A 26,036-nucleotide genomic window follows, 5' to 3' on the forward strand; every position below is an offset into this window, starting at 1 on the left:
TTTACTGTACATGAACATGTTGCCTATTTTTTTACCTATACATTCAATCTTTGTTTATGTTCCAACACACACACAGTTTTGGTTCCCTGTTCTACTTCCTTATAATATAAACCCCCAAACTAGGAAGGCCTGTTTTAGCAAGGACTGTCATCCAAACTCTACATCTACCTTCCAAATGGATTCCAACAGAATTCTCTGTGCGCAAGTTTAAGTGGCCAATATTTTATAAATGCATGCATGAAAACCACACCATTTTATGTACAATATATACAACATTTAATCATTTATTCATTAATATATAAAATAGACAATGTACTTAATTTTTCACCATAGAAAAAATACATGTAATAAATACAAAGACCATTTTCGTTTTGCAGAATTACAAAACATCCAGCACAATTTGACATAAATCTGAGACATTAGATATTACTGGGGGATAAATGCTATGCAACATTGATACCAATAGCTAAACATTACCTTACGGTTACGGGAGTATTCATCAACACAATATAATGTGTTATTTTATTGACAGATAAAATCATATTGCTATTTCTATCAATGGTCTAGTTCCCCTTTTTAGATGTTCTATCGGAGTTAGGGGGTACTTAAATATAACATATTACAAGGCTTTCAAGTGAATTAAGCACTGCCTTCTACCCTACTGTCTTTCGTCACAATTCACGTGTTCCTCATTCACTTCCTAATCCCCTCATGTCCTCAAACCATCACCACCCTCTCATCTCCATCCCTGTCTCTTTCTTTTACCATTCCGTTCTTTCTTCCCATAGTTACTCTCACACTCTCATCATTACAGAAGGGAACTTAATATATTTATCATAAATAACAATAATACAATACCATCATCATTATCATCACCTTGGTACTTCATAGAAAAATAATATCCCTACAACAAGCCACACTATGAAATTAGTACAAATATGGCGTACACGCATACATAAGTCATCTTACAGCGACACGGCCATTGGCTTTTAGCATAACTAAACAGCTCATCACAACAGTTAAACATTTTCCAAAAAATTATAATCGTCGTCACACTCAGTACAATAATCAGACATGAGAAAATGGTTTCCCCCCCCAAACTAGTCATAACAACGCAGGTATCTGAAACATACATTACATCACAGCACTCGTTAGCTTTTTCGTAATATCTATCCTTAAATACAAATAAAATATAGAATACCTCTGATAAATGTCGCTCAACATTTTCGTCTCTTGTACAAACATTACAAAAAAACAACAGATAGAGGAATGTATCATTAGAACTTGCATTGACATAGCATTCTACGAGATGTGGGGAGGGGTTAGTCACCCCCAACAATGTTCCAGCTATGACCGACATCTACAGTTAGAGGAGCCAGAGCTTTGATACATACCCATGGAACCACGACAGACTGCAACACAGCAAAGCACAACATTGGACACGTCAGAGGAAGGGGAGAGCACAGTGATGCTTCAGGAATACACTGATGCTAGCTGTAATGTTGTCCTAGGGACTAGGCCAGCCTCTGCCCTTCTCCCTGGCAAGGTCTGGGTGTTCACAACCCCCTTAGCATTCGAAAGCACTAGGTTGGTGTACAAGAAGGCAATGGCATTAGACTTTTTTAGAATTTTTTATAGTCTTGAAGTAGCACCACTCGCCTTATTCCTTGGACCAATCCATTGCTTTTTATGCAAAGTGGAAATGAATGCGCAATACAAATGAACGAATGGATTAATACATCCATATTACAGGGAGGAGGGTAGAGCGTGAGGTGGTTGCGTAGCATTGAAAGAAACTGAGGAAGAGTCCGAAAGTGGAGCGGTCCACCTTGGTGGTGTGTGTTATGGACCAGAGACCAGGCTGGAGCTGGAGAGAAGACAGCACTGGTGTGGACTGGAGTCACAGGATCAGGGCACCAGTAGCAGCACTGGCTTTGTCTTGGGATCAATGTGTGTGTGTGTGTGTGTGTGTGTGCATGCGTGTGTGCATTGTTCTGTTTGGTCTGTCCATGCTTTAGTCAAGATCCATCAGGGGTTACTGTTTTACAGTCCGTCTGGGTGTGTGTGTGAGAAAAATAGCCAGGCTTTCAAATCCGTATGTGACAGACTATCCCTATTTTCAGGATGCCTCAATATTGTACATGCATGAGCGCTGAACTTTTAATAAGTGCCATGATGGTTTGTGTTCCTCTAATTCTCCTGTGAATAAGTGTATGTATAGGAGCACATATCTCTACGTGTATGAGTGTGTGTGTGTGTGTGTCTGTCAGTGAGCAGGAGTCCTCCTCCTCATCCACCAATAGTTCCTCCTAGGACCCTCCTTGCTCTCTCTGAGTGTGGGCCTGTGGGGGGGTCTTGACGATGGTGATGACTGAGGCCGTGTTGAGGCGAGGGGCCGTGGCCAGGAGGTTGCCCCCCCCTGACTCCAGACCCCGGGCAAATCTCTGCAGTGCGGCCAGGCGAGCCCCAAGCCCCTCCAGCTCCCTCCTCATGCCGGCGTTCTCCGCCCCCAGCCTCTCCACCTCCCTCTGCAGCTCCTTCTTCTGCTGCTCCAGGGCCTCCCTCTGGGACACTCGCTTCACCCGGCAGCTGGCCGCGTAGCCGCGGTTCTTCAGGGTGCGGCGCCGCTGCTTCAGCTTCTGGACCTCCTCGCGGGAGAGGCCGCGCAGGTGCAGGTTCAGCTCCCGCACCGACAGAGACATGAGCTCGCTGTCCGACAACACGGGGACGTTCTCCCCACACTCCCTCTTCACCTGGGACGAGGACAAGGAGGCAGGAGAGTGAAATGGAGACAGGAGGGAGTGAAAGGAATTAGAGAGATGTATGGAGAACATTAAAATGAAATGATGGAACAGAGACGAGAAATGGACATATAAAAAGGGAGAGAGATTGTGAATGTCAGCACAATGCAATATGTCTTATAGAAATCGGAGGTTGTTATCATGTGTCATTATTAGGGTCGGGACTTCCCCAGTCTTACCTTGAGGGCTTTGCTGGATCTCTCTGACGTCATGTTCTGGGTTTATCTGACACCAGTCAACACAGATCTATACAGTCTGGAAGAAAAGAGAAAGGATCAGCACACATGGACAAAGACCTTTTGATGGTTTGATTCCTGATCGTAGAGGATGGATTGGATAGCAGCTAAATCATAATTAGTTCTACAATCTGTCAGGAACTGTAAAGGGAAGTCTGGTCTTACTGTGAGTCCACATCACCCTGTTGCTCAAAGCAGGTGTTCCCCCTGTGTGGCCTACCACAACTTCTGCACTGACACAGGCCTAACTTCTCCTATCCTCCTTCACTTCTGTACTCTGAAGATCTCTCTTCTTAAATACATATCCTGTATTCCTTGTGTTGCTATCTGGAGGCCTAATTATTCCAACTCAATACAATTTGGCCTACTTACACTAATTCAAACAATTTCTTTTGTCTCACAGACTATTTGTTTTGAGATAAGAAAACTGTCCAGGCCTAAAGAAGCAGCAACACGTGTACAGAAAATGCTACTAAAAAGGATCACATTCATACAGCGTACCCATAGGCCGTACTAGCTATTATTCTTCCTCAGTGTAGCCATATGACCTTAAACTGCGCTTCCCGAAATGTGTGGGCGGTTACAGTACAGGCAACAACTGCTGCCCAACCACGAGGCGCCGTTGTAAACCGATATGACCATTCCATAACGCTAGTCATAGTGATTCAGCAATACCGCTGTCACAAACTAGCGTCCCTGTCGGGCGACCAAATAAACTACTGACTTCTTCCTCAAAATCGCTAACCTATGAAACCCTAACAAAACAATGTATCCACGTTAACCATTGTGGTAAATAAGTGACTATTTTGGTCAACACAAACCTGGCAAGTACAATTTAGATTGATACGTCTATTAGCACTACATTGATTACACTGTTGATCACCTTGGAACGAGGAAACGTATTGAGACAAGATACATCACATTGCCAGAACCGACATTCACCTGATCAGATATTCACCATATAATATATATATGAAATAAATGCTCTGAAAAACAATTCGCCCATTTCCTTATACGGACTGGAACTGGCGAGCAAGCTAGGTGTGTAGCCTGCTAGAGATAGTAAACAGACAGCCATCACAACTGCGCAGATCGCCATCCATTTTAGCTAGGGTTTAAATAATACCATTAAATTCTTGTAAAATATGTTGACTTCCAAATTTGTTTGCAAAAATACATGTTTTTAATGCAATGGGTGGTGAGCATCTGTTGCTGGTAAATGTGATAATATGTGTCGCTAGGTACTCATGTAACTGACGTATTTAGACAGAACCCGCTAGCTAGACTACATTAACGTTAGCTAGCATTAGCTACCATTACCCAACAACATGGATTACATTACAAGCCAGCCTGCTGCTAACCGTCAAAAAGCAAATTAGCTGCCTACTCACTTGTCCTTGGCCAATTCGTTGCTGTACACCAGTTCCCAATCCTTGAGCTGGTGATAGAATATAAAATGTAACGTTGAAGAATTCGGTTGAAGCGAGGCAAGCGACAAAATGTCAGTCCGCCTTTTCCCGGAATTACTCTGTTCGCTCGAGGTTGGATTCTTTCATTCACAAAAAACACAGTAACAATGACGTAAGATTGAAAGAATGAGGGCGGTTTCTTCCCGCCCCCACGGCGTACTAGCTAGAAGGATGTAAACAAGGAATCCCTGCCTCCCAAACTTTTCCATGTACTTGGACTTTTCTTATTTGCAACTAATAATACCCCGAAAGAGAACATTTATCTAACATCATGAACAAATAAAATATGAGTTGGGTGGTTGTCGGTTTAAAAGGCTAGTAGGCCTACTACCATTCTCCATTTCTGTTCAACAGAGGGAGAGAATGTAGGTCAATTAATGCATTCACAATATCGGATATTAGTGGGTTTGACATTTGTGACATGCAATTGTAACTAAATGCGTTTCGTAAAAAAAGTTTTACAAGTCTTACCTGATTGACCTCAGGAGTCAAGAGTTTTGGACAGTTATATTGTCAGATAAGTAGCCAAGAGTGAAAACTGGTATGCCGAGATGTGTGATATGTGCCTTGCATAAACGGAAAAAAATAGACGTCTGTTGACTCAAAAGAACATAAAGCTGTTATAAGACATTCTCTGCAATAGGCGGCGCAATTTATTCCAGCTCTCCAAGCTACAGACCCCCTTGTTCCGTGATCCGGCGCACATGTAGCTAATCGAGTGACCTCAGATTGTCGCAGGACCAATGCACGCCTCTACAGTCGAACATTTATGCAAGCCGGTGAAAAAATATTTATAACACGATTAAATACGAACAAAATTACCTGTGCTTTCAGAAGTTCAAGTACACCAAGTTTTGCTTACCGAACCAGCTGTTAAACGGCGCAAAAGCAGTTGTCCATGGCTGGAATCGAAGAGCTATCCCCGGCTGCGGGCCCAGTCGAAACCCGGCCCCCCGCAGGCGAGATCGAAGGAGATGATGAAGACGAAGAGGTACTTAAGAATTGCAACAGGACATAAGTAGACTAGACAGTCTATACCGTAGAAACAGTTTTATCAAAGGGTTTATAGTTATGTGTCCCTTGCATGAGCATTGCCATCTCTTGTCTTTAGCTTCATAGCTAGCTACACAAGCAGCTTAGTTGGCTAGCTAGTTAGCTTATTGACCGCACTGCAGTTTCGCCAAGCAAACCAGCCAACTTGAGTTTTCTTATTTGTTATTATATTAGTATTATACTCCTTACAGCGTCAGCTAGCTAGTGGCTCGAGGGAAAACCAAAAATAAGTATAAAGTGTATCGTTATTCTTATTAGAATTATTGACGTGTTCATTCATGCCCTGTATTTCATTGTCAATGCGTGAACTTTAAGTTGGATTTATTCAGCAGGACAATAACGTCTAACTTGTCTATTATTCGTTAGATCTATTCTCTCCACCCTCATTTGTTATTGATTTGTTACATACTTTTCAAATTTCTCCCCTAGCTGGACGAAACTCTGGTGGAGAGGCTTTGGGGTCTGACTGAGATGTTTCCTGACACACTGCGCTCTGCTGCAGAGGTGTCAGCTGGTTGCTCGGTCTCTGTAGCCAAGAAGCTGTACAGGTAAACTAGCGACCCATAAAGTTTAGAGGCCAGGTGCCTCTGTGTGTTCAGGACCTCTCTCCACTGTGACATTGACAATGTAGTTTAGGTCATGCTAGATTGATGGCATTTGACATGATTATTATTAGGTGAGTATGCATGATAAAACCTAGTATTATGGTTTTGTATTGGCAGAGCAAATGTAATGAATGGTATGTTTAGAGCATTAAATGGTTTGTAGATTGGGAACATATGCAACATACAACTTTCAGTCATCCTTGGGAATCGTAGAGTACCAACAAAACCTCTTTTTGGAGTTAACCCAATATGGTTAACACTCACACACAGCTAATGCTACTCATCAATCCTGATCTTGATTCTGCCAAATCTTTGCAAAAGTATCACTGCTCTTTCAGCCTCATGACAAATAGATGAAATTGGGATGTGTGGTTACTTTCATAGACTAGAACTGTTCATGAGCCAAGGCTACTTGGGCTACCCTTTGTCTTATCTATTGTCACAGGTCTGTTGTGTTTTCAATTGTACACCTGTCTTATCTGTCTATCTTGTTCTATCTCCAGTTTCTCCCGCTCAGCCCTGTGGGTTGGCACTACCTCCTTCATGATCCTGGTACTTCCTGTAGTGTTTGAGACTGAAAGGCTACAGCTGGAACAGCAGCAGCTACAGCAGCAGAGACAGGTAACTATAGGCCTACAAAGAGAGTTCACTACTACTGTTTGCTGTTAGCACCTTTGTAGAACTTGTATTAGTCATTTACTTTTTTTTTTTTTTTTTTTTACTGATGTGCTTTGGCTACTCAAATTAAGTTGTCATGAAAAGTTGCACGCACTGTCGGTTTTCACAGTTCACTCAATCAATACATGTGTAATTTCCCTTCAGATTCTATTGGGACCCAACACTGGGATGTCTGGTGGCATGCCAGGAATGATGCCCCCCACTCCAGGGAAAATGTGATGGAGACTTCCTTCAGCCAGAAACCAATCTAGCAAGGAAGAGTGGAAGCTCAGAAGGAGAGACAGAGGAGAAAGAAGAAAAAAAGAAGCTGCATTCAGTCAGCACGTGTGTTCATTCCAACATCCAGGATTGATGTTTGAGGGGATAAGGGGTTAGAGGAGCATAATGATGATGTCACCTCCTGGATGTTGCACTAATGAACGCCTCCCCATTTGCTGTCTCTCTCACTCAACATCCTGCAGAGACTGACTTCTGAGCACTGACCTTTTACTTATTTTTTATATTTAGCGATATAAATGTGTTCCATAGGGGGAGGTGATTGGATTGGATTATTGAAGAATGATTTACTGAGGTTAAAAGGGGTTAGTGTGTGTTTATGTTTCTGTGTGTGGTCTGAATGAGTGTTTTCATGTGGGTGTATAACTACATTTTTGGCCTTGGAACGGTTAAATTCCTGTGTCCCGTTTTTGGATATGAGCTCATACGTCCTCTTTGAAAAATCATGGTAGAGCTGACACTAAAAGCATAAACCTTATCACATAAACCACACAGCTGTTCCAGGAGGATACCTAGGTCAGCTGTTTTTTGTTGCTCCACCTGGTTTACTTTGTCCCAGAAAACCCAGGTAGAGGTGACCTAGTTGGTTCAATGACCTACTGTAATGGCTGATGTCTGGACTGAAGCAACAGAGTCCAGCAGGTCATATGGCACTCCCAAGGACTAAGCCATAGGATGTTGATATGTCTGTCATTGTTAGCTAGTGAGTTATCTACGTTCTCAGTGAGAATGTTTGCACAGGGATACATCAAGCCAACATGCATTGTGGTCCAATAAAATGCAATGGTAAAATGGCGAGGTTATCCTGTAGCCCACTAGTCTTTCAGTACAAGTTTAAAGAACCGTGAAGTTCCAGCTAATGTTTCAGTCACATGTTGCCATTTAGCACTGTAACACGTGGGGTTGACGTTATCGTAGAAACATGCCTCAGAAAATGTTTGCTAAGTTTCTTACAGCAATTTACTAGCTGTTAATTCTGAACTCGATAGCGCACACAATCCTGTCAAGCCTGAGTAGATGTTGTCAATTACTTTTGTTGTTGCCCGTTTTGGAACGTATGGTATCGTACCTCTGCTCCTGGAGCAAATCTGTGTTTTCAACAAGAATCAAGACTGCAAGAATAAAAACATCAAGGAGAAGGAAATCATTGTGCTTTTCGCATCTCTTTTTTTTCAATCACTTGCTGTGGTCGGCCTAGTCTCTTGGCAACTGTTGATACATTGTTGTCGTTCATTTACTAAGCACAACTGTAGCACGCGATATAAACTACATTTCGCGCGTGATGGGGCAATTAGGTTTCCCGCCAGCTGTACTGACACTCAACTGCTTCCGTGTTAACCAAGTTGATGTAAAGATTTTAAGAAATTTGTCAAAGTCTGTTACAATTATAAGGTAAAAAAGTAACTCCACCTGCTATATCACCATGAAAGCAGCCGAAGACCAAGTTGTGGAAGATGAAGGCGGCTACCAAGATGAAGAGGTTAGGCTAACCTAACAGCCAGGATAGGCTAACGGTACCTAACCTAGCCAGGATAGGCTGATTGGGTAGCTATTGTTGTACAGTAGCTAACTCTTACAGTACCCATTAGCTTCTTATTAGTAAAACCAGTCACTACCTGATTTGCCACTGATTTTACGTTAGATGGGTAGAGTCAGATTACGCAATTTAATATTGTCAATTGTTAAATGAAAATGTTCTGTAACATACTTCTTTATCAACAGGACTCATTCTTCCAAGACATTGACCTATTACAGAAACACGGAATTGTGAGTAGTAGTCTACCCAAGCACAGACCAGTCTGAAACGTTACATTTCTTCCCTGTATTTCCCCCCCTAACCCATCATCATACACACAGTTCCTCTCACATAACTATCTTATCCCCCTCTTATCATCTTTAATTCTCACACTGCCTGTTTCTAATTTCCTGTTCAACCCCCCCCCCCCCCCCCCCCCCCACACACACACACACATTTCCCCACAGAATATGGCAGACATAAAGAAGCTCAAATCAGTGGGTATCTGCACAGTGAAGGGGATACAGATGACTACTCGTAGGAACCTATGCAATGTCAAGGGTCTCTCTGAGGCCAAGGTGGACAAGATCAAAGAGGCTGCTGGGAAAATGCTGGTGAGAGGCCCACCTCACTTTAAGCAAGTTATAAAAGTTGCAAGTTTTAGATCTCATCACACATCTTTCTTTCCTTACATCTTTGAAGTTGAATCTGATCAAATGTGAAGAAACTAGCCCAGAAGCATGCATAAGCAGTATAAATGTATTTGATCTTTCTTGTTTTAGACCAATGGATTCCTGACAGCATTTGAGTACAGCGCAAAGAGGAAACAAGTGTTTCACATCACAACTGGGAGTCTGGAGTTTGAGTTATGAGGCTTGACGTTTTCAGCATGTCTGCTCAGAAACATATTTTAAAAATCACAATTATAAGTTGTGCAGGTGCTCTAATTTCAATACCTGATCTCCCTCTTGATTCTTTGCAGTAAACTCATGGGTGGAGGTATTGAAAGTATGGCTATCACTGAGGCATTTGGAGGTGAGCTTCAATGTCTGCTTTAGTCCAACAAAATACTGTTACGTGGACTTTGATATAGTTTGATCAGATTGAGCCTAGTTCAACTATCCTGCACTGTCACTGTTTTGCACCTTCTCAGAGTTCCGGACAGGCAAAACCCAGCTGTCTCACACTCTTTGTGGTAAGTCATTACATTGGTGGGTTAATAAGGGGTCGGACCATACTTAGGGATCTATCTACGTATGTATACTTCATCCTTTTTCTCAAATCCTCTTTTCTCAAATGCTATTCAACATGAGTCAGCCAGACTGAGAAGTGAAGGTTGGTCTCGCAAGTGTGTTTAGCATGTCTTTGTCTCTCCAGTGACCGCCCAGCTACCAGGAGAGGACAGCTACACAGGAGGGAAGGTCATTTTCATCGACACAGAAAACACCTTGTATCCTCCCCACAGCTGTACTCTGGTAGCCTGATATTGCCAGACCAATTTGCAAGTAGTTTGGAATCTCCCAGTTCATTTTTTATTTCCAAGGGCATTTTCAACGGTTGCCGACCAAAATGCCTCTGGATGCAATTGGATAGACCTACAACCAATAAGAGCAACGAAATGTGTAACCTATCCCAAATCTTGTCTGAAGTAGTACAGCAAGTACATCTTTCTTATTAACAATTGTATATTGACAAGTTTGTTTAATTGTGGCACAATAGTAGATTCAACAGACATTAATTCCACATTAGCGACAGCCATCTTGATTGTTTACCTGCCCCATATTAGATCAACAGTAATGATTGGCCTGACCTGAACCAGGCCAGCTGGAAATCTGTCTGAACAGACGGGTAGCCAAATGTATGCCAGAGTAAATAAAACATGAGCACACCGATTTGACTGGTTCCAAAGGCTACTACACTGGACCTTTCACAGCCAATTGTAGGAGAGTAAAGGGTCTTAGGTGATGATTGGTTACATAACATGGCGTACGTTATCTTGTTTTTCCTAACTGAACTTGACCTGCCAGTCGACCAGACAGACTTAAGGACATAGCAGACAGGTTCAATGTGGACCATGATGCTGTTCTGGATAACGTTTTGTATGCTCGAGCCTACACCAGTAAGAACCCTCCTAGCTCATAAGCAAAACAACTGAAAACACACACGTGTGTAGTCTGAGTGTGTGTGTGTTTGTGTGTGTGACATCCATACAGGTGAACACCAGATGGAGCTGTTGGACTTTGTAGCTGCCAAGTTCCATGAGGAGGGGGGTGTCTTCAAACTTCTGGTATACACTCTATCACTCAAGCGTATATGTTTGTTCTCCAGTGTTGCTGTCACGTTGGAAGATTTGATACTGGAGTTGTAAAATGCCTCTCTGACTCTCCATTCAGTGTGTGGCTCTGGGCCTCTTGTCCTCTCTCTTTTTGTTCACTACCCATGCAGACAAACCATCTCCCATTTTACTAATCATCTCCACCTCTCCCTCCATTGGTCTCCTCCCAGATCATTGACTCCATCATGGCTCTGTTCAGGGTAGACTTCTCTGGCCGAGGAGAGCTCGCGGAGAGGCAGCAGAAGCTAGCACAGATGCTCTCGCGCCTACAAAAGATTTCTGAAGGTCTGGACTAGTGGACAGGCAAACTGTCTGAAAATGTTTCAAACCTGTGGGATAGAGTAAACTAGATTAGAATAAACGCCTTGCTTTCGTCACACACTACTCAACAGGGACAAATCATCCTTGTGTGGGATTTATGGTTGAGTTTCCATTGGTAGAGACTGGTTTCCATTAACAATGTCATGTCATCACCCTAGAGTACAACGTGGCAGTGTTTGTGACCAATCAGATGACAGCTGACCCTGGGGCTGGAATGACGTAGGTGACATTTCCTCACTTAAGAATCAGATGACATAGAGGTTAAATACATAGCTCCACTCATTCTTAATTCCATGTTCACATTTAGCAAATGTTCTAAACATTTCATAAATAGGAATAGGACAGGTTTTTGTTTTGTCTCATTAGGTTCCAAGCTGATCCCAAGAAGCCAATTGGAGGACACATCTTGGCTCATGCGTCCACCACACGTATAAGCTTAAGAAAAGGGCGGGGAGAGATGAGAATCGCTAAGATATTTGACAGGTAATCATTACTGAGCTTGTGGAAGTCACGTTTTGAAACTATTGGTGCACTTGTCTCTGTTAAGTACAAAGTGGGGATCAAGGGTAGGCATGAACAGGCTACTTCCACACATGACTGTGCTCCGTTTCCTCCTTGTCCTGCAGTCCTGATATGCCTGAGAATGAGGCCACCTTTGCCATCACTGCTGGAGGAGTAGCTGATGCTAAAGAGTGAGAGGAGGGATAGGATGCACTCGTAGATACAAGCTTACACACAAACATATGCTTATACACACATTACACACAGTACACCATCATAACCCTTGACCCTCCATAATTGCTTATTTCACATCTTTTTTCAATTTGTTTAATTTATTTAAAACCCTTGTGCTGCCTTTCGGGTCATTGTGACAAAAAGTCACATTGTGAAAAAGGTGCACAACAAGGAAGCACAAGGGATATTATTAAGTAACTGATAATGTTATGCTGTATTAATACGTTTATTGGTATTTATTGACGTTATGAAGATATTGTAATGTTTTCTTAAATATATGCTGATAAGGTGAATAAATCATATGTGTAAGTAATCTAAAACATTGTCATCACCACTGTAGTACTCTGGATTTGTTTCTGATGTTTTATGTCAATACTGTATAGAATTGAGTTACCAAAACAAAAAAGTAATTATAGACATCGTTAGCTAGAAAGACTGTACTTGGTCCTTTACTGTCTAAGCTAAATAATTGATAACATCAGTATTAATGGTTTAGTTCAAAACATCATCAATCCGAAGTCCAATAACACCACACATTCCAGAATTATAAGGAGAGAGCGGAGCCTGGCGGACAGTACTGAAACTGACGGGAATGACACTAAACCACCTCTCCTGCGTTCTGAGCAACCGGCACCGAATGCATGCCAAAACAAGGCTAAACAAAGCGATGGAAACTGCAGTCAACGTGAGACCGACAGTCTGAACATAACGCCAAACAAACACACCCAGAGTAAACATCAATCTCGTTGCTTTTGCCACTGCATAGCGAGCTGACAGGCTATCCTATAAAGCTAGCTAGACGACTACAGGAGATCCGCGATGGACACGAGAGACACAGCCCCTGATTCGTGGGAGCTGGAAGAAGATGCCGAGGCCCCGGCTGCCGCGGAACTCCAGTCCGCTTTCGCCGCTCTCAACGTAAATGCCACGCCATTTGTCCCAAATGTGAACGCGGCGGTGTTTGTCCCGACTTTTCCACAAAGCAGTCCTGCAGAAACATCAGTGTCTGGCGGTGACGGTAAGTTTCCGATTGTAGAAGTCAGCATCGGAATAACAGGATTTGACAGGGGTGACAGCTGGTAGTCTACGATGCTAGCCAGTTAGCTACTGTAGCCACCAGCTAGCCAACCAAGTTAGCCAACCAGTTAGCTAACTTGTAAATGTCCGTTCTTTGCTATGTGGCAGCACTGAATGGAAGTTTATCTTAATATGCCCTAACTAGTTTAGATAAATATGAATGTAACATTCAGAACAGTCTTAACGAACTATGACCGTACAATGTTTGAATAATTCAAGTCTAATAATAATACCAAGTTTAACAGTGAGTGACATTGTCTGGTCACACTGGACTTGAGTCATACAACATGCGTGTCAGGTTAGATTTTTCTGGCATATGCATCTGTATTCACAGGTGCCGCAGATACAATTGCCTGTATGGAGGTGACAGAATCAGTTGGTATGTAGCCTGTCATTTTTGCTTTTTAATGTACATCTAACCATTCCATACAGAAGGTCATTATAGTAGACCATGGAACTGGAGATGTATGGACACTGCTTTGCTTCTCAAAAATCTGCCCAGACATCAGGGCTTCAACGGATTTCCAGATCTACATTGACTAAATTAGGTTGCCCTTAAACACTGTTTACTTCTCATTTCATCAGTTTGATAAATCTCCCTGCTTAGCTTCACTGTGCACTTGAGTGTACAGGGCCTACTCTGAAACACAGGCCAGGCCTTCCAGTCCAAACTGTGAGGTTTGGCAATTGTATGATGCAACACTAAAGGCCCAGTATCTTAAAATATACCTTTTCCCCTCTCTTCCACATGTGGAATCGGGCATGATATCAAGCTTCAGGTGTGGCAACTCCAAAACTAGAATGTAACTTGTGGGTTTTTTTCGACTCTGTTCAGGAAGTATTGCAACAGAGTTGTGAGGTGCCATGTTGCAGCGTGCTGCCGGTGTCCAACTGCATATGTGCTGATGTCAGGTGTTCACATTTTGGCCAGAGTGCTGCTCACATCTACTCAAGTTACAGGCCTGATTTATCAGTCAGCCTGACACCTGCAACTTTAGCTTGCCAGGGAGGAACAGGAGAGTGAGACGAGAGACAGAAAATGGATGTGGAAGGAGAGAGAGGAGTGTGAAGGCCTGATTACAAATATGTAATTCTAGTGGTATAATCACCTTATTGGTTTAGACATTTAAAAATACACTAGCCAACCTCTTTGTTCTGAGGAATGCATGTTTTTTGACTTGCAAACACACTAAGATTTTAAACAAATGTCAAAGTTGATCAAGTCATAAAACGTCTATCACCTTTTGGATTGTTGAATTGATAAGGCTACAAATGATTACATATTAATATACCGTGAAATCCAAATCTTTAATAGTATTTACAGGTAGTATTTGACCTATGACTAATGTAGACCATCTTCATTGAACTGATGCTGTCTGTCCCTTTAGCTCCTGTGGAAAACGGAGGCACGGAGACGGAGGTTATGGCAGAGCTTGTGGAGGAGGAGACCTGGGATCAGAAGGAGGAGTCTGGGGACGCTGAGCCTGGAGGGGGTGGAGGAGGTGGAGGTGGAGGAGGAGGGTCTCAAGGGGCTGTGGAGGAGATACAGGGAAGGGGGGAGGAGGAAGAGGAGGAGGAGGAGGAGGAAGAGGAGATGATGGAGGAGGAAGAGGAGGAAATGCCCATGCCAAAAGTAGCCCCCTCCCAACCGGACGCCCCCAAGAAAGAGCATGTCAACGTGGTGTTCATCGGTCATGTCGGTGAGTTCCCACTGCCTGGTCTTTTTTCACCTGTACCTCATCTTTCTGTCTAGGAATTGTTTTCTACGGTGTAAATTGCTGTTGTACTTGTCTTTGAGAGCCAGTCCAGTTAGAGTCAAAGATAATCATACACAAATGTTTTATTCTTTTAACAACTACCGTCTGTACCAGATGCTGGCAAATCAACAATCGGAGGACAGATCATGTAAGTCATTAGGCCTAAATGATATGGTTGGACTTTAATTACTACTTAAATTGAATTTATGGTAGATCTTCACAAACACATTCACATGTCAGTCTGGTATGATGTGTTGATGCTAGGTACCTGACAGGAATGGTGGAAAAAAGAACCTTAGAGAAGTATGAACGAGAGGCTAAAGAGAAGAACAGAGAGACATGGTGAGCTCGTCTTTACTTAAAACAATTTATTTTGAGATGTGTGCTGGTATTTTAAACAGAACATGGAACCCTTATGACATCAGCTGTCTCATCTCCCAGGTACCTGTCGTGGGCGCTGGATACCAACCAGGAGGAGAGAGACAAGGGCAAGACTGTGGAGGTGGGCAGGGCCTACTTTGAGACGGAGAAAAAGCACTTCACCATCCTGGACGCGCCCGGTCACAAGAGCTTTGTGCCCAACATGATTGGCGGGGCATCTCAGGCTGACTTGGCAGTCCTGGTGAGGGAGACTCACTTTTTCTATGCTGAGTCATTCTGGACTGCAGTAGGGGGATAGCATAGTCCCGCAGGGTATTATCTGTGTAAAGACTGAACACAACACTGTGGCTCTACTAATGACAGTGTGGCAGGTTCAAACATGACTGATTTTGTATGGGGCTCGTTTTGCCAGAGTCAAATCCATAAACCCGATAAATCTGTAAACCTTTTGTTCATAACTGTTATTTAAATCTTGTGAATTAAGATGTCCCCCATTAATTAGCAACATTTATATTCAGCCTAGAAAACTGACACCTCTGAAACAACATGAAATATAAATGTTCCCTGGATTCCTGTAAATTATTGAAACAACATTAATTTACAGTATGGATGATTGTCTATAGCACTCTTATGCATACCTTCCTTACAGGTTATCTCGGCCAGGAAAGGGGAGTTTGAGACAGGTTTTGAGAAGGGCGGCCAAACACGGGAGCACGCCATGCTGGCCAAAACAGCCGGAGTTAAACATCTAATCGTGCTTGTCAACAAGATGGATGACCCCACTGTCAACTGGAGCCTGGACAGGTGAGGTCAAGTTTAAGTGAAAACATTTAGAATGATTTAGGAAATGAATAGTTACTGAGCAATGCTACAAAATGCATACATAATGTGTTATCGTTTTTACTGCAATCTGAGCCAGCCCTCCCTCTGCCTCCTTCCACTAGGTATGAGGAGTGCAAGGAGAAGCTGGTGCCCTTCCTGAAGAAGGTGGGCTTCAACCCAAAGAAGGACATCCACTTCATGCCCTGTTCTGGGCTTACAGGGGCCAACCTGAAGGACCCAGTGGAGGAGTGCCCTTGGTATACGTACGTATCTCCAATATGGATGGTTCCTCATTGAATCCTGCATTGAGGCACATTGATATATCATCAGTAGCATCCTGGAACAAAAGTTACTGGTTTACTGTATGTCTACTCACTTATACTCGTTATCTTTCTTAAAAATCGGTCCATTGTTCTCAGAAAGATCACACGACTATCAGAAATGAGCATCCCTGGTCAGACAGTCAGTTAGTTCAGTCTTCATTGTCATAGCAGTCAACCAAACAAATTAGTCTCCTCTGTCATAAAACGGACTGATATTTATGAAGCTGTTCACAGTACAGACAGTTATTTCCAACTGCCGCTAAGTAAAGATGATTAGAATCAATTCCAGGAGATTTATTTTGCTTCAGTAAAGGATTATAGAGGATTGTTTGGATTGATTCTCTCTTTCTCACTCTCCCAAACTCTCCTCCCTTCCCATCTCTCTCACTAGGGGCTTTCCATTCATCGCCCACTTGGACAGCTTGCCAAGCTTCACCAGACCCATGAACGGACCAATCAGACTCCCCATCGTAGACAAGTATAAGGTGGGGAACCACATCCTAGCACAGTCTCCCAGTTCCATACTACTGACAGGCACGATCAGACAGCCCTGATTCCTTTACATGCACAATTCCCATGCCCAGTCACTATATCATTTTAGCATTCATGAAAAAGCATGCATGTACTTATAAAACGTATGGGGAATTACATTTTTACTTCCAAACCGTCAAATTCATGGAAACCAAGCTTTCAGAATTGTCGTTCCATGTCCATCCCTCTTCCCTGTCTTGGTTCTTATCCTCTCAGAAGAGGCCCCACGGTCCTGGGTGTCCCTCCAAGATCCCCACATACATACACGCACACACACACACACACATTCACACTCCTGCATCACTCAGCTCTTTGGCAGTAACTTCAGTAGTGTGTGGGCGTAGTTTTGGAGCCGGAGGAGAGATGGCTGGGAGGAGGGAAAGCTATGGAATTAAGATATGTTATAGCTTTCTCAGCAGGATTTTCACAGAGCTTAACACACACATACACACAAGCAGATACACGGGTGCAAGTTGTTGTGTAAGGGTGTTATGAAAGCGAAGATCTCTAACTGGGGCCGATGTTCATTGGAGGTAATGAGATTACTGTGGTCCAGGTAATTGTAGACGCTGGTTAGGAGGATAGGCTGGTTGTTGCTCAGCCAGTTTCTAACTGCTACACAAGGGGATCAACAGACAAAGATTCTGCACTGCTACAGATATAAATTAAAGATCACGCAACCATATAGTCTGGGTTCTTAGATTTCTCTGAACCAATTAAGTAGGCTTTAATTTTGTGTTTTTCAGGACATGGGCACAGTGGTCCTGGGCAAGCTGGAGTCAGGCTCAATCAGCAAAGCTCAGCAGCTTATTATGATGCCTAACAGGGTAAGACTACACACCCACACATTGTCCATGGTGAAGCACTATCTTTTTTTGTGCATGGAAGAGTCAAAAGACAAAATACATGCATTTGCATTGACACCATGAACATGCAGTAGTTTTACATATATAGTGTGGCCATGCAATGACAGTAACACATATGATACCTGGAATGATGTCATGTAGTGGTCTGGTGGATTGGTCTTATTTACATAATGATACGGGGAAACAGAGGACGCCAGTAATGACACCCATTTGTAATGATTGCGCTAGCACACCGTGGAGGTGCTCAGTCTGCTGAGTGACGACGTGGAGACGGACGATGCCACCCCCGGGGAGAACCTCAAACTGAGGCTGAAGGGCATCGAGGAGGAGGAGATCCTGCCTGGCTTCATCCTCTGCAACGCAGAGAACCTCTGCCACTCCGGACGCACCTTCGATGCCCAGGTAGGAGCGCCGAGCAAGTGGAACAGGATTTTGTCTACCTCTACTGAGATTAGAGGACATTTTGTCCACCGAGGCCACAGAAAGTGTAGGGTTACCGTTGCTAATGAGGCCTTTGTGATGCCGCTACAGTATACATTGGCTTTGTTCTGTTTCATAGCTAGTCCTTAACATACCAACACACACACACACACGTTTAAATGTGTGTTTTGGTATGTATTGTATTATACTATATTCTGAGCTGATTTGTCTGTTTTTGTCGTTTTGTTTCTAGATCGTCATCATTGAACACAAGTCCATTATCTGTCCAGGTTACAATGCAGTCTTACACATCCACACTTGTATTGAAGAAGTACAAATCACAGTAAGTCTCTTAAAGTTTAGCACCACAAAACAGCCCAGACATTAAATACCTTGCCTTGGTGGCCTCTGGTTATTTAAAAACAAAATACAAAGGACACGGACATGCATTAGTTTGTCTCCATTAACTGGCTTGACTCAAATGCTTCTCAATCTTTAGGCCTTAATCTGTCTGGTGGACAAGAAGACGGGGGAGAAGAGCAAAATGCGGCCTCGCTTCGTCAAACAGGACCAGGTGTGCATCGCCAGATTACGGGCAGCAGGGACCATCTGCTTGGAAACTTTCAAGGACTTCCCTCAGATGGGAAGGTTTACCCTCAGAGACGAAGGTGAGCGGGGTGAAGATGTGCCAGAGAGAGAGAGAGAGAAAGTGAATGTGTGTGAGTGCCTGGATGTATTTGCTCACTGCCCTTCTATTTCCTTGCAGGTAAAACCATTGCTATAGGCAAGGTGTTGAAGCTGGTACCAGAGAAGGACTAAAGGACAGTAACTTGGAGATCCTGGAACGGGCGTTTTGATCGAGGAGAAAGCAGCAGACCCAGCTAGCCACTCTCTCTCTCTTACACACCGTTATCTATGGAGGGGGGTGAGGAAGAGGAGAACACAAATGTGAAAGAAAAAAAGAAAGACTGAATCAGTTTTTATGAGGAACAATACTAATCGCAAGACCAGTCCAGTGTGTCAGCTTTCTCATATTGAGACCTCAGCTATGCCACTATTGTAGCTAACTAACACCCTGTTTTCTGGCCAACCTCATGTTTAGCTGGCCCACATTTGTTTTGGAATGGATGCAGAGGTGCTTTGTTTGGGAATAGTGGTATTGATCTGATATTGTGTGTGGATCACAGTTAGTCTATAATCATGATTTGCAAGTAAATCACTACATTGAAGAAAACAATGCCAAATGGACAATGTTTTGGTCATAATTATCCCCAACCAAAATCCTAATCGTGATCGACACGCATTTCAAATACTTTATATGGATGCACTATGAAACATGACACTTAGATTGGTCATGCATTCACACACATACAAGACACTCATACGCAAACACACAAACGTGTCATTTTCAGTGAACAACAATGGAAATAAAATAAATTGATAAAACGACTCTGTGTATGTTTTGTTTTTTTAAACCGTTATAATTATATATTTTGTTCATAGCTAGACGTTCGTTTTGGGGTAAACGCTGGTCAATTGTGTCATTAGCTTGTTTTTGAATAAAGTTGGGAGAGTTCAAAAGTTTTAATGACGTAGGAACAAGTGCGCATGCGCCTTTACGGTATACGTACACGTGAAGCAAGAGGCATGGCAGAAAAAGTAGAAGATGTGGTCCTGGACCAGGCGCAGGTAAAAACTTCAATTGAGAAAAAATTGAATGTCGTTCTATGTTGCTGAATTTACCAATACAGATTTTATAAGAATGCTTGCGATGTGTTAACATTCCGGTTCATTTTAACTACACTGTGATGTTGGCTAGCTTCCGCTAGCCTAGTTAGCTAAGGTTAGCTTGACAAATGATCTTGACTAGAACCGCTCGCTTGCAAACTAATAGTTGTCCAGTTGGTTTATCAGTTGAGTATCTAATTTGCAATGCCACCCAGTAACATTTAGAGCTGTTTCATAAGTCGTGCAAGGTTAACAATTTGATCAAGTATGTCTCACGTGTCATGTTTTACTGCGTGTCTCGCACAGGTGAAGAAAGCCGTCCAGGCGCTACAGGCGTTCGTGAAAACCACGTCCACCCAGGACACTCTTTTGGAGGAGAGCCATCAGTTCTCCCTACTCTTCACCCTCTGGAAGATCCCAAAACAGGCCCAATCCATTCGCATGTGAGACCCAGCCTTATCCTCCTAGTCCAAGGCATTGTGTACCTAACTCAATGTAGATGACCCACAGAACTGTATGGTTTACGTCATCTGACACTTGTCAAACAATTTTCCAGAATGTATTTGTAATTTTTGTCTCAGTGTGACATGGAAGGGATATAACAGTTCATCTTAAAATGACAATTTCAAATATTGTCCATACTCACCCATATGTTGCAATCCTCCAGCCCCCTGCCTCATGGTCTGCGCTCAGATGTAGATGAAGTGTGCCTGTTCACCCGAGACGAGCCCAAAATGACCTCTGATCAGACCCAGCGGTTCTACAAGAAGCTGCTGGAGGAGAGGGGTGTCAAGAACATCACAGAGGTACAAGTCCAACACAGCTGGAGTTTCATCTACCCCTGCATGATAAGCCTAAATGCTCCCAGAGCAGTAACATTACAATGCAGGATGTATGTTGTATTTCATAAAGTCTGAATCTGTAGTTTGTACTTTCTCACACTACTTGGGGAGATGAAAACGTTGGTATGTATTGATAACGGTAACAGCAGCACCCCAGCAAACCCTGTCCTCCAGTGTCAGTGTTGGACACGGGCAATGCCGGTGCCACAGAGACTCAAAGTATATCCAGATGGACCTCCCTCTTCCAGTGGAGCCTGTCTCTACAACTTTGAAACAAAGCATGTTTATTTGTATTTTTTTTAGTTTTATAAAATGACATACCAGAAAGGATTATAGACGACATGTTGTTTTTCCATGTGTCCTGTCCAGGTGATCCCGTATAAAGTGTTGAAGACAGAGTACAAGCCATATGAGGCCAAGCGCAAGCTGCTGGGGAACTTTGAGATGTTCCTTTCTGATGACCGTATCCGCCGCCTGCTGCCCTCCCACCTTGGCAAACACTTCTATGAAAGGAAGAAGTGAGTCCAACTTCAGCTGTGTTACCATGTATGCACCCATGTTAGCGGTTCTTAGAGTGGTAATGTTTGTATATTCTTGCATCCTGTAATCGGGAGACAGATTTGCTCGTGAAAGGAAAGTTGAATGATGGGACACAAATTGTTCCTCAGTGGAATACAATGCTCTGTAGAATGACTTGTTTTCTCTAAATAGGGATCCTCTATCAGTGAACCTGCAGAGCAAGCATTTGGCCAGAGACATCCAGAGACTGATCCAGGGCTCCACCATGAAGGTGTCCAAGAAGGGCAGCTGCTGGTGAGCCGTCACACTGCTCCTGGTCACTGGAGACACAACTTGAACACAGACATGAATGTTACCTACACTGTACATCTTACAACAGTTCCATAAGCAGCACCCCAGCAAACCCTGTCCTCCAGTGTCAGTGTTGGACACGGGCAATGCCGGTGCCACAGAGACTCAAAGTATATCCAGATGGACCTCCCTCTTCCAGTGGAGCCTGTCTCTACAACTTTGAAACACAGTCGTAATCAGGCAGTTTTGTAACATTAAACTATGGAGGTCTTTTCTCTTGTTTTACCGAACGACAAATTAAAAGTTCTTCTGTTGTGCACTCCTAGCTCAGATCATGCAACCAATCTTCTTGTAATGTGTTTTTTTTGTTGTTATTGTAGCATGGCTCGCGTGGCCCACTCGGGGATGACCACGGAGGAGGTGACAGAGAACATTGAGGCCACAGTCAGCACAGTCGTCAACAAAATACGCCTGGTGAGTTCCAAGCCAACATTTGCCACGTGAATGGATTTTACCACCCGTCCTAAACGTTTTGGATGGAGAGTGAACCTGATGATGCCTTTTTTTCCTCAGAAAGGAAAGGTGATCAAGGTCATCCACCTGAAGAGCCAATCCTCTGTGGCTCTGCCCATCTACACGTCTGATCTTAGTCATCTGACTATAATAGAGGATGCACAGAGGGAGGCCAGGAAGGCCAAGGTGTGTGAGACTAAAATAATCTAGAGCGATGGTGGATATTGTTGTCTGCGTGTGTGCATAAGGGAGAGACTGTGACTGTAAGTGTTTGAGCCTACCCTATTCTCCTACTGATAACCGTGTGTTTTTCTGTGTGGCTACAGAAGGCCTCCAGCAAGCTGAAGAGAGCCAGGAAGCAGCAGACGTCCACAGAGAAGACGGAAGCAGAGGAGGAAATTCCAGAGCTGGTTCCCATAGTAACGCCCAGCAAGAAAGCCAAACTGCAGGTCAGTGTCACTCATCTAAAGTCAGTCTGAAGCTGATTTATATTATTGCACACAAAGAAAACAATGTTACCGTGTTAAGTACAAAAATGTTAAAGTGCATAAATTGACAGGTTGTTTTACCTACAACTACAATGGTTGAAATCTTTCCTCTCTCCCCCATAGACACCACCCCAAAAAAAGAAAGTACTGGAGAAGGTACCTAAACCACCAGTAGGGAAGAAAGGACAGAAAGCTAAAGCCAAGCTGGCCAAGAAAAAGGGTACAAGACCCCCTTCCCAGAAAATGAAAAGGAAGGTGGTCAAATCCTAATGTTTGTCTCTGTCCCTCTTTCCCTCGCTCATTATGAACTTTGTACCATAAAGATTCAAGTGATGTCATGGATGCTGACATTTGTTAAGTAGACTCCCAGGGCTGGTTATAAAGATTAAACATAATGGTGTTGTGTCTAGTCTTTTCAAGGCTCCAGTATCCACGAAAGCCACAAATGAAAATCATACAGCTTTGTTGAAACAGAGCAAATAACGAAAGGTCATTTGTGTCCCAACGTTTCTGGTAAATAAATAGTTGTTTTTTCAAAACATCTTTTGTATAATTCCAGGTTGTATATTAAAGGATGTTAAAACATTTTTGATGTGTGTTATGTATTCTATATCTTGACTCATAATTTCCACCCATTACCAACCACTCATTGTATGCTGTGTAGTGCTACTTTTTTTCCACCCCTACCTATTGAGGCATTGTGTTGTACTACTACGTAGGGCTGCGTTAGCCTTGAGGTGTGTTTACCCTCGGAGACCAGTCAGCAGAGCCTGGCTGGATCAGATGACTCTATTGTCAGTGAGGATCATAACGTGCCTGTACACCTGCTGTCTGCCTGTTTCAACAAGGTAGTGTTTGTTTAGAATTTGTATTAATTTAGATTTGTAATTGATATTCTGAAAGCTTTTTATTGAAGTACCACAGCCATAATGGCTTGCAGAAGTATGACAGACTGTTGAAGTCAGTTTAGTGGTGATACGAGTGTAGGTGGTGTCTATTGTAGATGACTATGATGTTTCTACACCAGTGGTCATTTGAGACCAGACACAAGCAGGTGGTCTGTATTCATTGGCCCTATCCTACTCCAGGTCTATGTTGACAGTGAGGCTGGCTGGAATATCCTGGGTTGAAAGTAAACTGAGGGTAGGTACGATAGAGGTAAACACTGAGCAACTGTCGACCACAGACTCGGCTACAACTATTTTAAACTGCTATCTTGACAACTGGTAGATGTGAATATCGATGCGTCAGTAATATATCTAGCCTATGAGCATCAACTGAAGGACAAACAGGATGTAATGAATGCTAACTTGCACTGTACTGGTAGTTTGGATGTTGTTTATTTACGTTTGATTATTTTTGGAATAAAATCCGCCCCTCCTGCAGCAAAAGGGGCCAGACAGAAAAGGTGCGGTCCTTCTTCAGAACAGAACCTGTCAGGATGACTTCAGAAGACACTGCCCTGCACACAGACCTCATCGGATCCCAAGATTCTACTGGCAGAACCGTCTCTCCAACTCCAGAACCTCCCCGCTGGACCTACTTTCATAAGCCCATCATCGTCATGGTGATGGGGGGCCTGATGTCTGGTGTGGGGGCTGTTCTATTTCTGCTCCACTACCTGGGAGTGACGGAGACACCCCACGCCACCGCCCCTGCCTGTCTGTCCATCGGGCTGATGTTTGTGGTGGTGGGGCTGGTCTGGGTTCCCATCCTCAAGGAGAAACTCAGACGGACAGGTCTGGGGGGCTGCAGGGCTAGGGAAGGTTCTAATAGCAGTGTGTGACATATAAATACTGGGAGAATTTTCCTGACACAGATGAGCCCTGTTGGCTAAATATAAATGAAGATTCATTTTAATAAGTATGCTGGAACTACCCTGACACATGGAATCACAAGAGTGGAACGTAGAAGACGTTGTATCAGACCATAGATAATCCTGATTGTGAAATAATAAGTAGGCTTATGCAAGATCATAAGATTGAGGGTTGATTAATAAAATGCGATCTCACTTATTTTTATCCTTCTGAGATTACTTCGGAAAGACGTGTAATAGAATATGATAAACTTTTATGGGCGAAATTTCATACATCTCCCACGAGTTGGTGAACTTTGAACAGTTTTACAATAATCTTTTGTACGCGTCTCTGCAAGTGCTCACTCGCGTCTCCGCTCCATGCGCCAGGATTCTGGATCAACAGTTCCCCCTCAGGAATTCGCAATTACCCCTCACAACTTTAGGAAATCAAAGGTAACTTCTAAAGAGGTGTTATTCATTAGGCCTACATCATGGTGGGTGTACCGGAGACAGTAATTGAGAGGAGGTTTCGGGGAGTTGGCCGTTGCAAGTGCGCTTTTTGGTTTGCTGTGGCGCACGACATACTTGGAGCGTTAATACTTCTGACAGGGGTGTTTGCAGGATTCTTCATCCACGATTTGTTCATCTACGCCGGTGCAGTTGTCATTTTCCTGAGCCTTATCTGGTGGGTCTTCTGGTACTCGGGGAACATCGAGGTTCCTCCAGAGGAACTTGAGGACGACGTTGGCATGGTCAAACTAAAGAACCGAGGAATTAGCGGAGTGGTCAGAAAAGTGTCTGACCGCCTCACCAACGGAATAAGAAACTCTTTCAGAAGAAATGGAAGGGCCAACGGAGAGGGCACCGGGCCCATGACAACGCCACCGCCTTTGAAGGAGAGTAACTCAACCGCTACTCAACAGGATCCAGCAATGTCGCTCTCGGTTATATACGAGAACACCAGAGCTGCTCATTCAAATGAATTTGTCAGGGAGACCCTGGCTGTATAATTGGATGTCTTGGCCTGTTCATGGGACTATACATGAATGGGACTAAACGAGCATGAAATAATGATCAGTGTAGATCATTGTAGATGGACATATAGACATTTGTGACTTTTTATGGTACAGCCTTCTCTTTAGAATGCCCAATTACACCCAAAAGGGAATATAAGTGTTTGTCTTGTTGGTAATGATTAAGCAACATCAAGGTCTTCTCTGAACAGGATCCATATGTCATCTTATCTGATAGATAAACAAGTAGACTTTGCACATGTCACTGATGGTTGAAAATATGATGTAGACTGCAATGTGTAAGATACACGTTAGAGTGTCATCTGTTTTCTGAGTGTTTATTAAAATGTAGCATAATAGGCACTCTATGGAAATTGCTTAACTGAACTGAATTACAGCAAATTTGCAATAATTAGTTTATTTGTACAATAGTTGTTAATATCACAATTTAAACACATGAAATGTAAGTGCATGTTTTTCATCGACTATTTAAGTAAAACAATGTTAAAAAAAACGTGTTGTACTTGAAGAATGTAATTTCTCAAGACTGTTCATTTATCCATGAGTGAACTCAAAGTATGTGATGGTTAGTAATATGGATGCACACATAAGGGTCTAGTTCCTCTCCTTACGAAATATCAC

At 43.2% G+C, this 26,036-nt stretch overlaps 5 protein-coding genes and 2 non-coding genes across 8 annotated transcripts; 6 read left to right on the plus strand and 1 right to left on the minus strand.

The window, feature by feature from the left end:
- Positions 1-252: 252 nt before the first annotated feature.
- maff (v-maf avian musculoaponeurotic fibrosarcoma oncogene homolog F) lies at positions 253-5,095 on the minus strand. The gene is made up of 4 exons (XM_047031639.1): positions 4,978-5,095; positions 4,429-4,475; positions 2,981-3,056; positions 253-2,753 (listed from the first exon to the last, which is right to left on the minus strand). Exons 3-4 carry the CDS (start codon positions 3,011-3,013, stop codon positions 2,310-2,312), a joined length of 477 nt encoding a protein of 158 aa, XP_046887595.1. The 5' UTR covers positions 3,014-3,056; positions 4,429-4,475; positions 4,978-5,095; the 3' UTR covers positions 253-2,309.
- An 82-nt stretch (positions 5,096-5,177) lies between these two features.
- Positions 5,178-7,824, plus strand: tomm22 (translocase of outer mitochondrial membrane 22 homolog (yeast)). Its single transcript, XM_047031640.1, has 4 exons — positions 5,178-5,497; positions 5,989-6,107; positions 6,668-6,785; positions 6,987-7,824. The coding sequence occupies exons 1-4, from the start codon at positions 5,405-5,407 to the stop codon at positions 7,059-7,061; spliced, it is 405 nt and encodes a 134-aa protein (XP_046887596.1). The 5' UTR covers positions 5,178-5,404; the 3' UTR covers positions 7,062-7,824.
- Positions 7,825-8,452: 628 nt separating this feature from the next.
- dmc1 (DNA meiotic recombinase 1) lies at positions 8,453-12,186 on the plus strand. Its single transcript, XM_047032499.1, has 13 exons — positions 8,453-8,598; positions 8,841-8,885; positions 9,102-9,248; positions 9,417-9,499; positions 9,617-9,669; positions 9,788-9,829; positions 10,012-10,084; positions 10,662-10,753; positions 10,848-10,921; positions 11,140-11,254; positions 11,449-11,509; positions 11,657-11,773; positions 11,917-12,186. Exons 1-13 carry the CDS (start codon positions 8,542-8,544, stop codon positions 11,984-11,986), a joined length of 1,029 nt encoding a protein of 342 aa, XP_046888455.1. The 5' UTR covers positions 8,453-8,541; the 3' UTR covers positions 11,987-12,186.
- Positions 12,187-12,584: 398 nt separating this feature from the next.
- gspt1 (G1 to S phase transition 1) lies at positions 12,585-19,446 on the plus strand. Of its 2 annotated transcripts, XM_047032788.1 has the most exons (14): positions 12,585-13,043; positions 13,437-13,481; positions 14,491-14,802; positions 14,974-15,007; positions 15,124-15,201; positions 15,301-15,481; positions 15,890-16,044; positions 16,185-16,325; positions 16,777-16,870; positions 17,663-17,743; positions 18,011-18,184; positions 18,456-18,545; positions 18,702-18,870; positions 18,969-19,446. In XM_047032788.1, exons 1-14 carry the CDS (start codon positions 12,845-12,847, stop codon positions 19,019-19,021), a joined length of 1,806 nt encoding a protein of 601 aa, XP_046888744.1. In that variant the 5' UTR covers positions 12,585-12,844; the 3' UTR covers positions 19,022-19,446. The 2 variants fall into 2 exon arrangements, with proteins under 2 accessions (XP_046888744.1, XP_046888745.1); XM_047032789.1 differs by lacking the exon at positions 13,437-13,481.
- Positions 19,447-19,788: 342 nt separating this feature from the next.
- rsl1d1 (ribosomal L1 domain containing 1) lies at positions 19,789-23,170 on the plus strand. Its single transcript, XM_047032293.1, has 9 exons — positions 19,789-19,891; positions 20,237-20,373; positions 20,598-20,736; positions 21,142-21,290; positions 21,484-21,585; positions 21,963-22,056; positions 22,156-22,281; positions 22,422-22,544; positions 22,707-23,170. The coding sequence occupies exons 1-9, from the start codon at positions 19,811-19,813 to the stop codon at positions 22,851-22,853; spliced, it is 1,098 nt and encodes a 365-aa protein (XP_046888249.1). The 5' UTR covers positions 19,789-19,810; the 3' UTR covers positions 22,854-23,170.
- LOC124476147 lies at positions 20,921-21,051 on the plus strand. The gene has a single exon (XR_006957015.1). It is a non-coding gene; the product is annotated as a small nucleolar RNA SNORA55 (small nucleolar RNA).
- On the plus strand, positions 21,682-21,812 carry LOC124476146. The gene has a single exon (XR_006957014.1). It is a non-coding gene; the product is annotated as a small nucleolar RNA SNORA55 (small nucleolar RNA).
- Positions 23,171-26,036: the final 2,866 nt, after the last annotated feature.

This window comes from Hypomesus transpacificus, chromosome 13 (assembly GCF_021917145.1).
Source record: "Hypomesus transpacificus isolate Combined female chromosome 13, fHypTra1, whole genome shotgun sequence".
NCBI lineage: Eukaryota > Metazoa > Chordata > Actinopteri > Osmeriformes > Osmeridae > Hypomesus > Hypomesus transpacificus.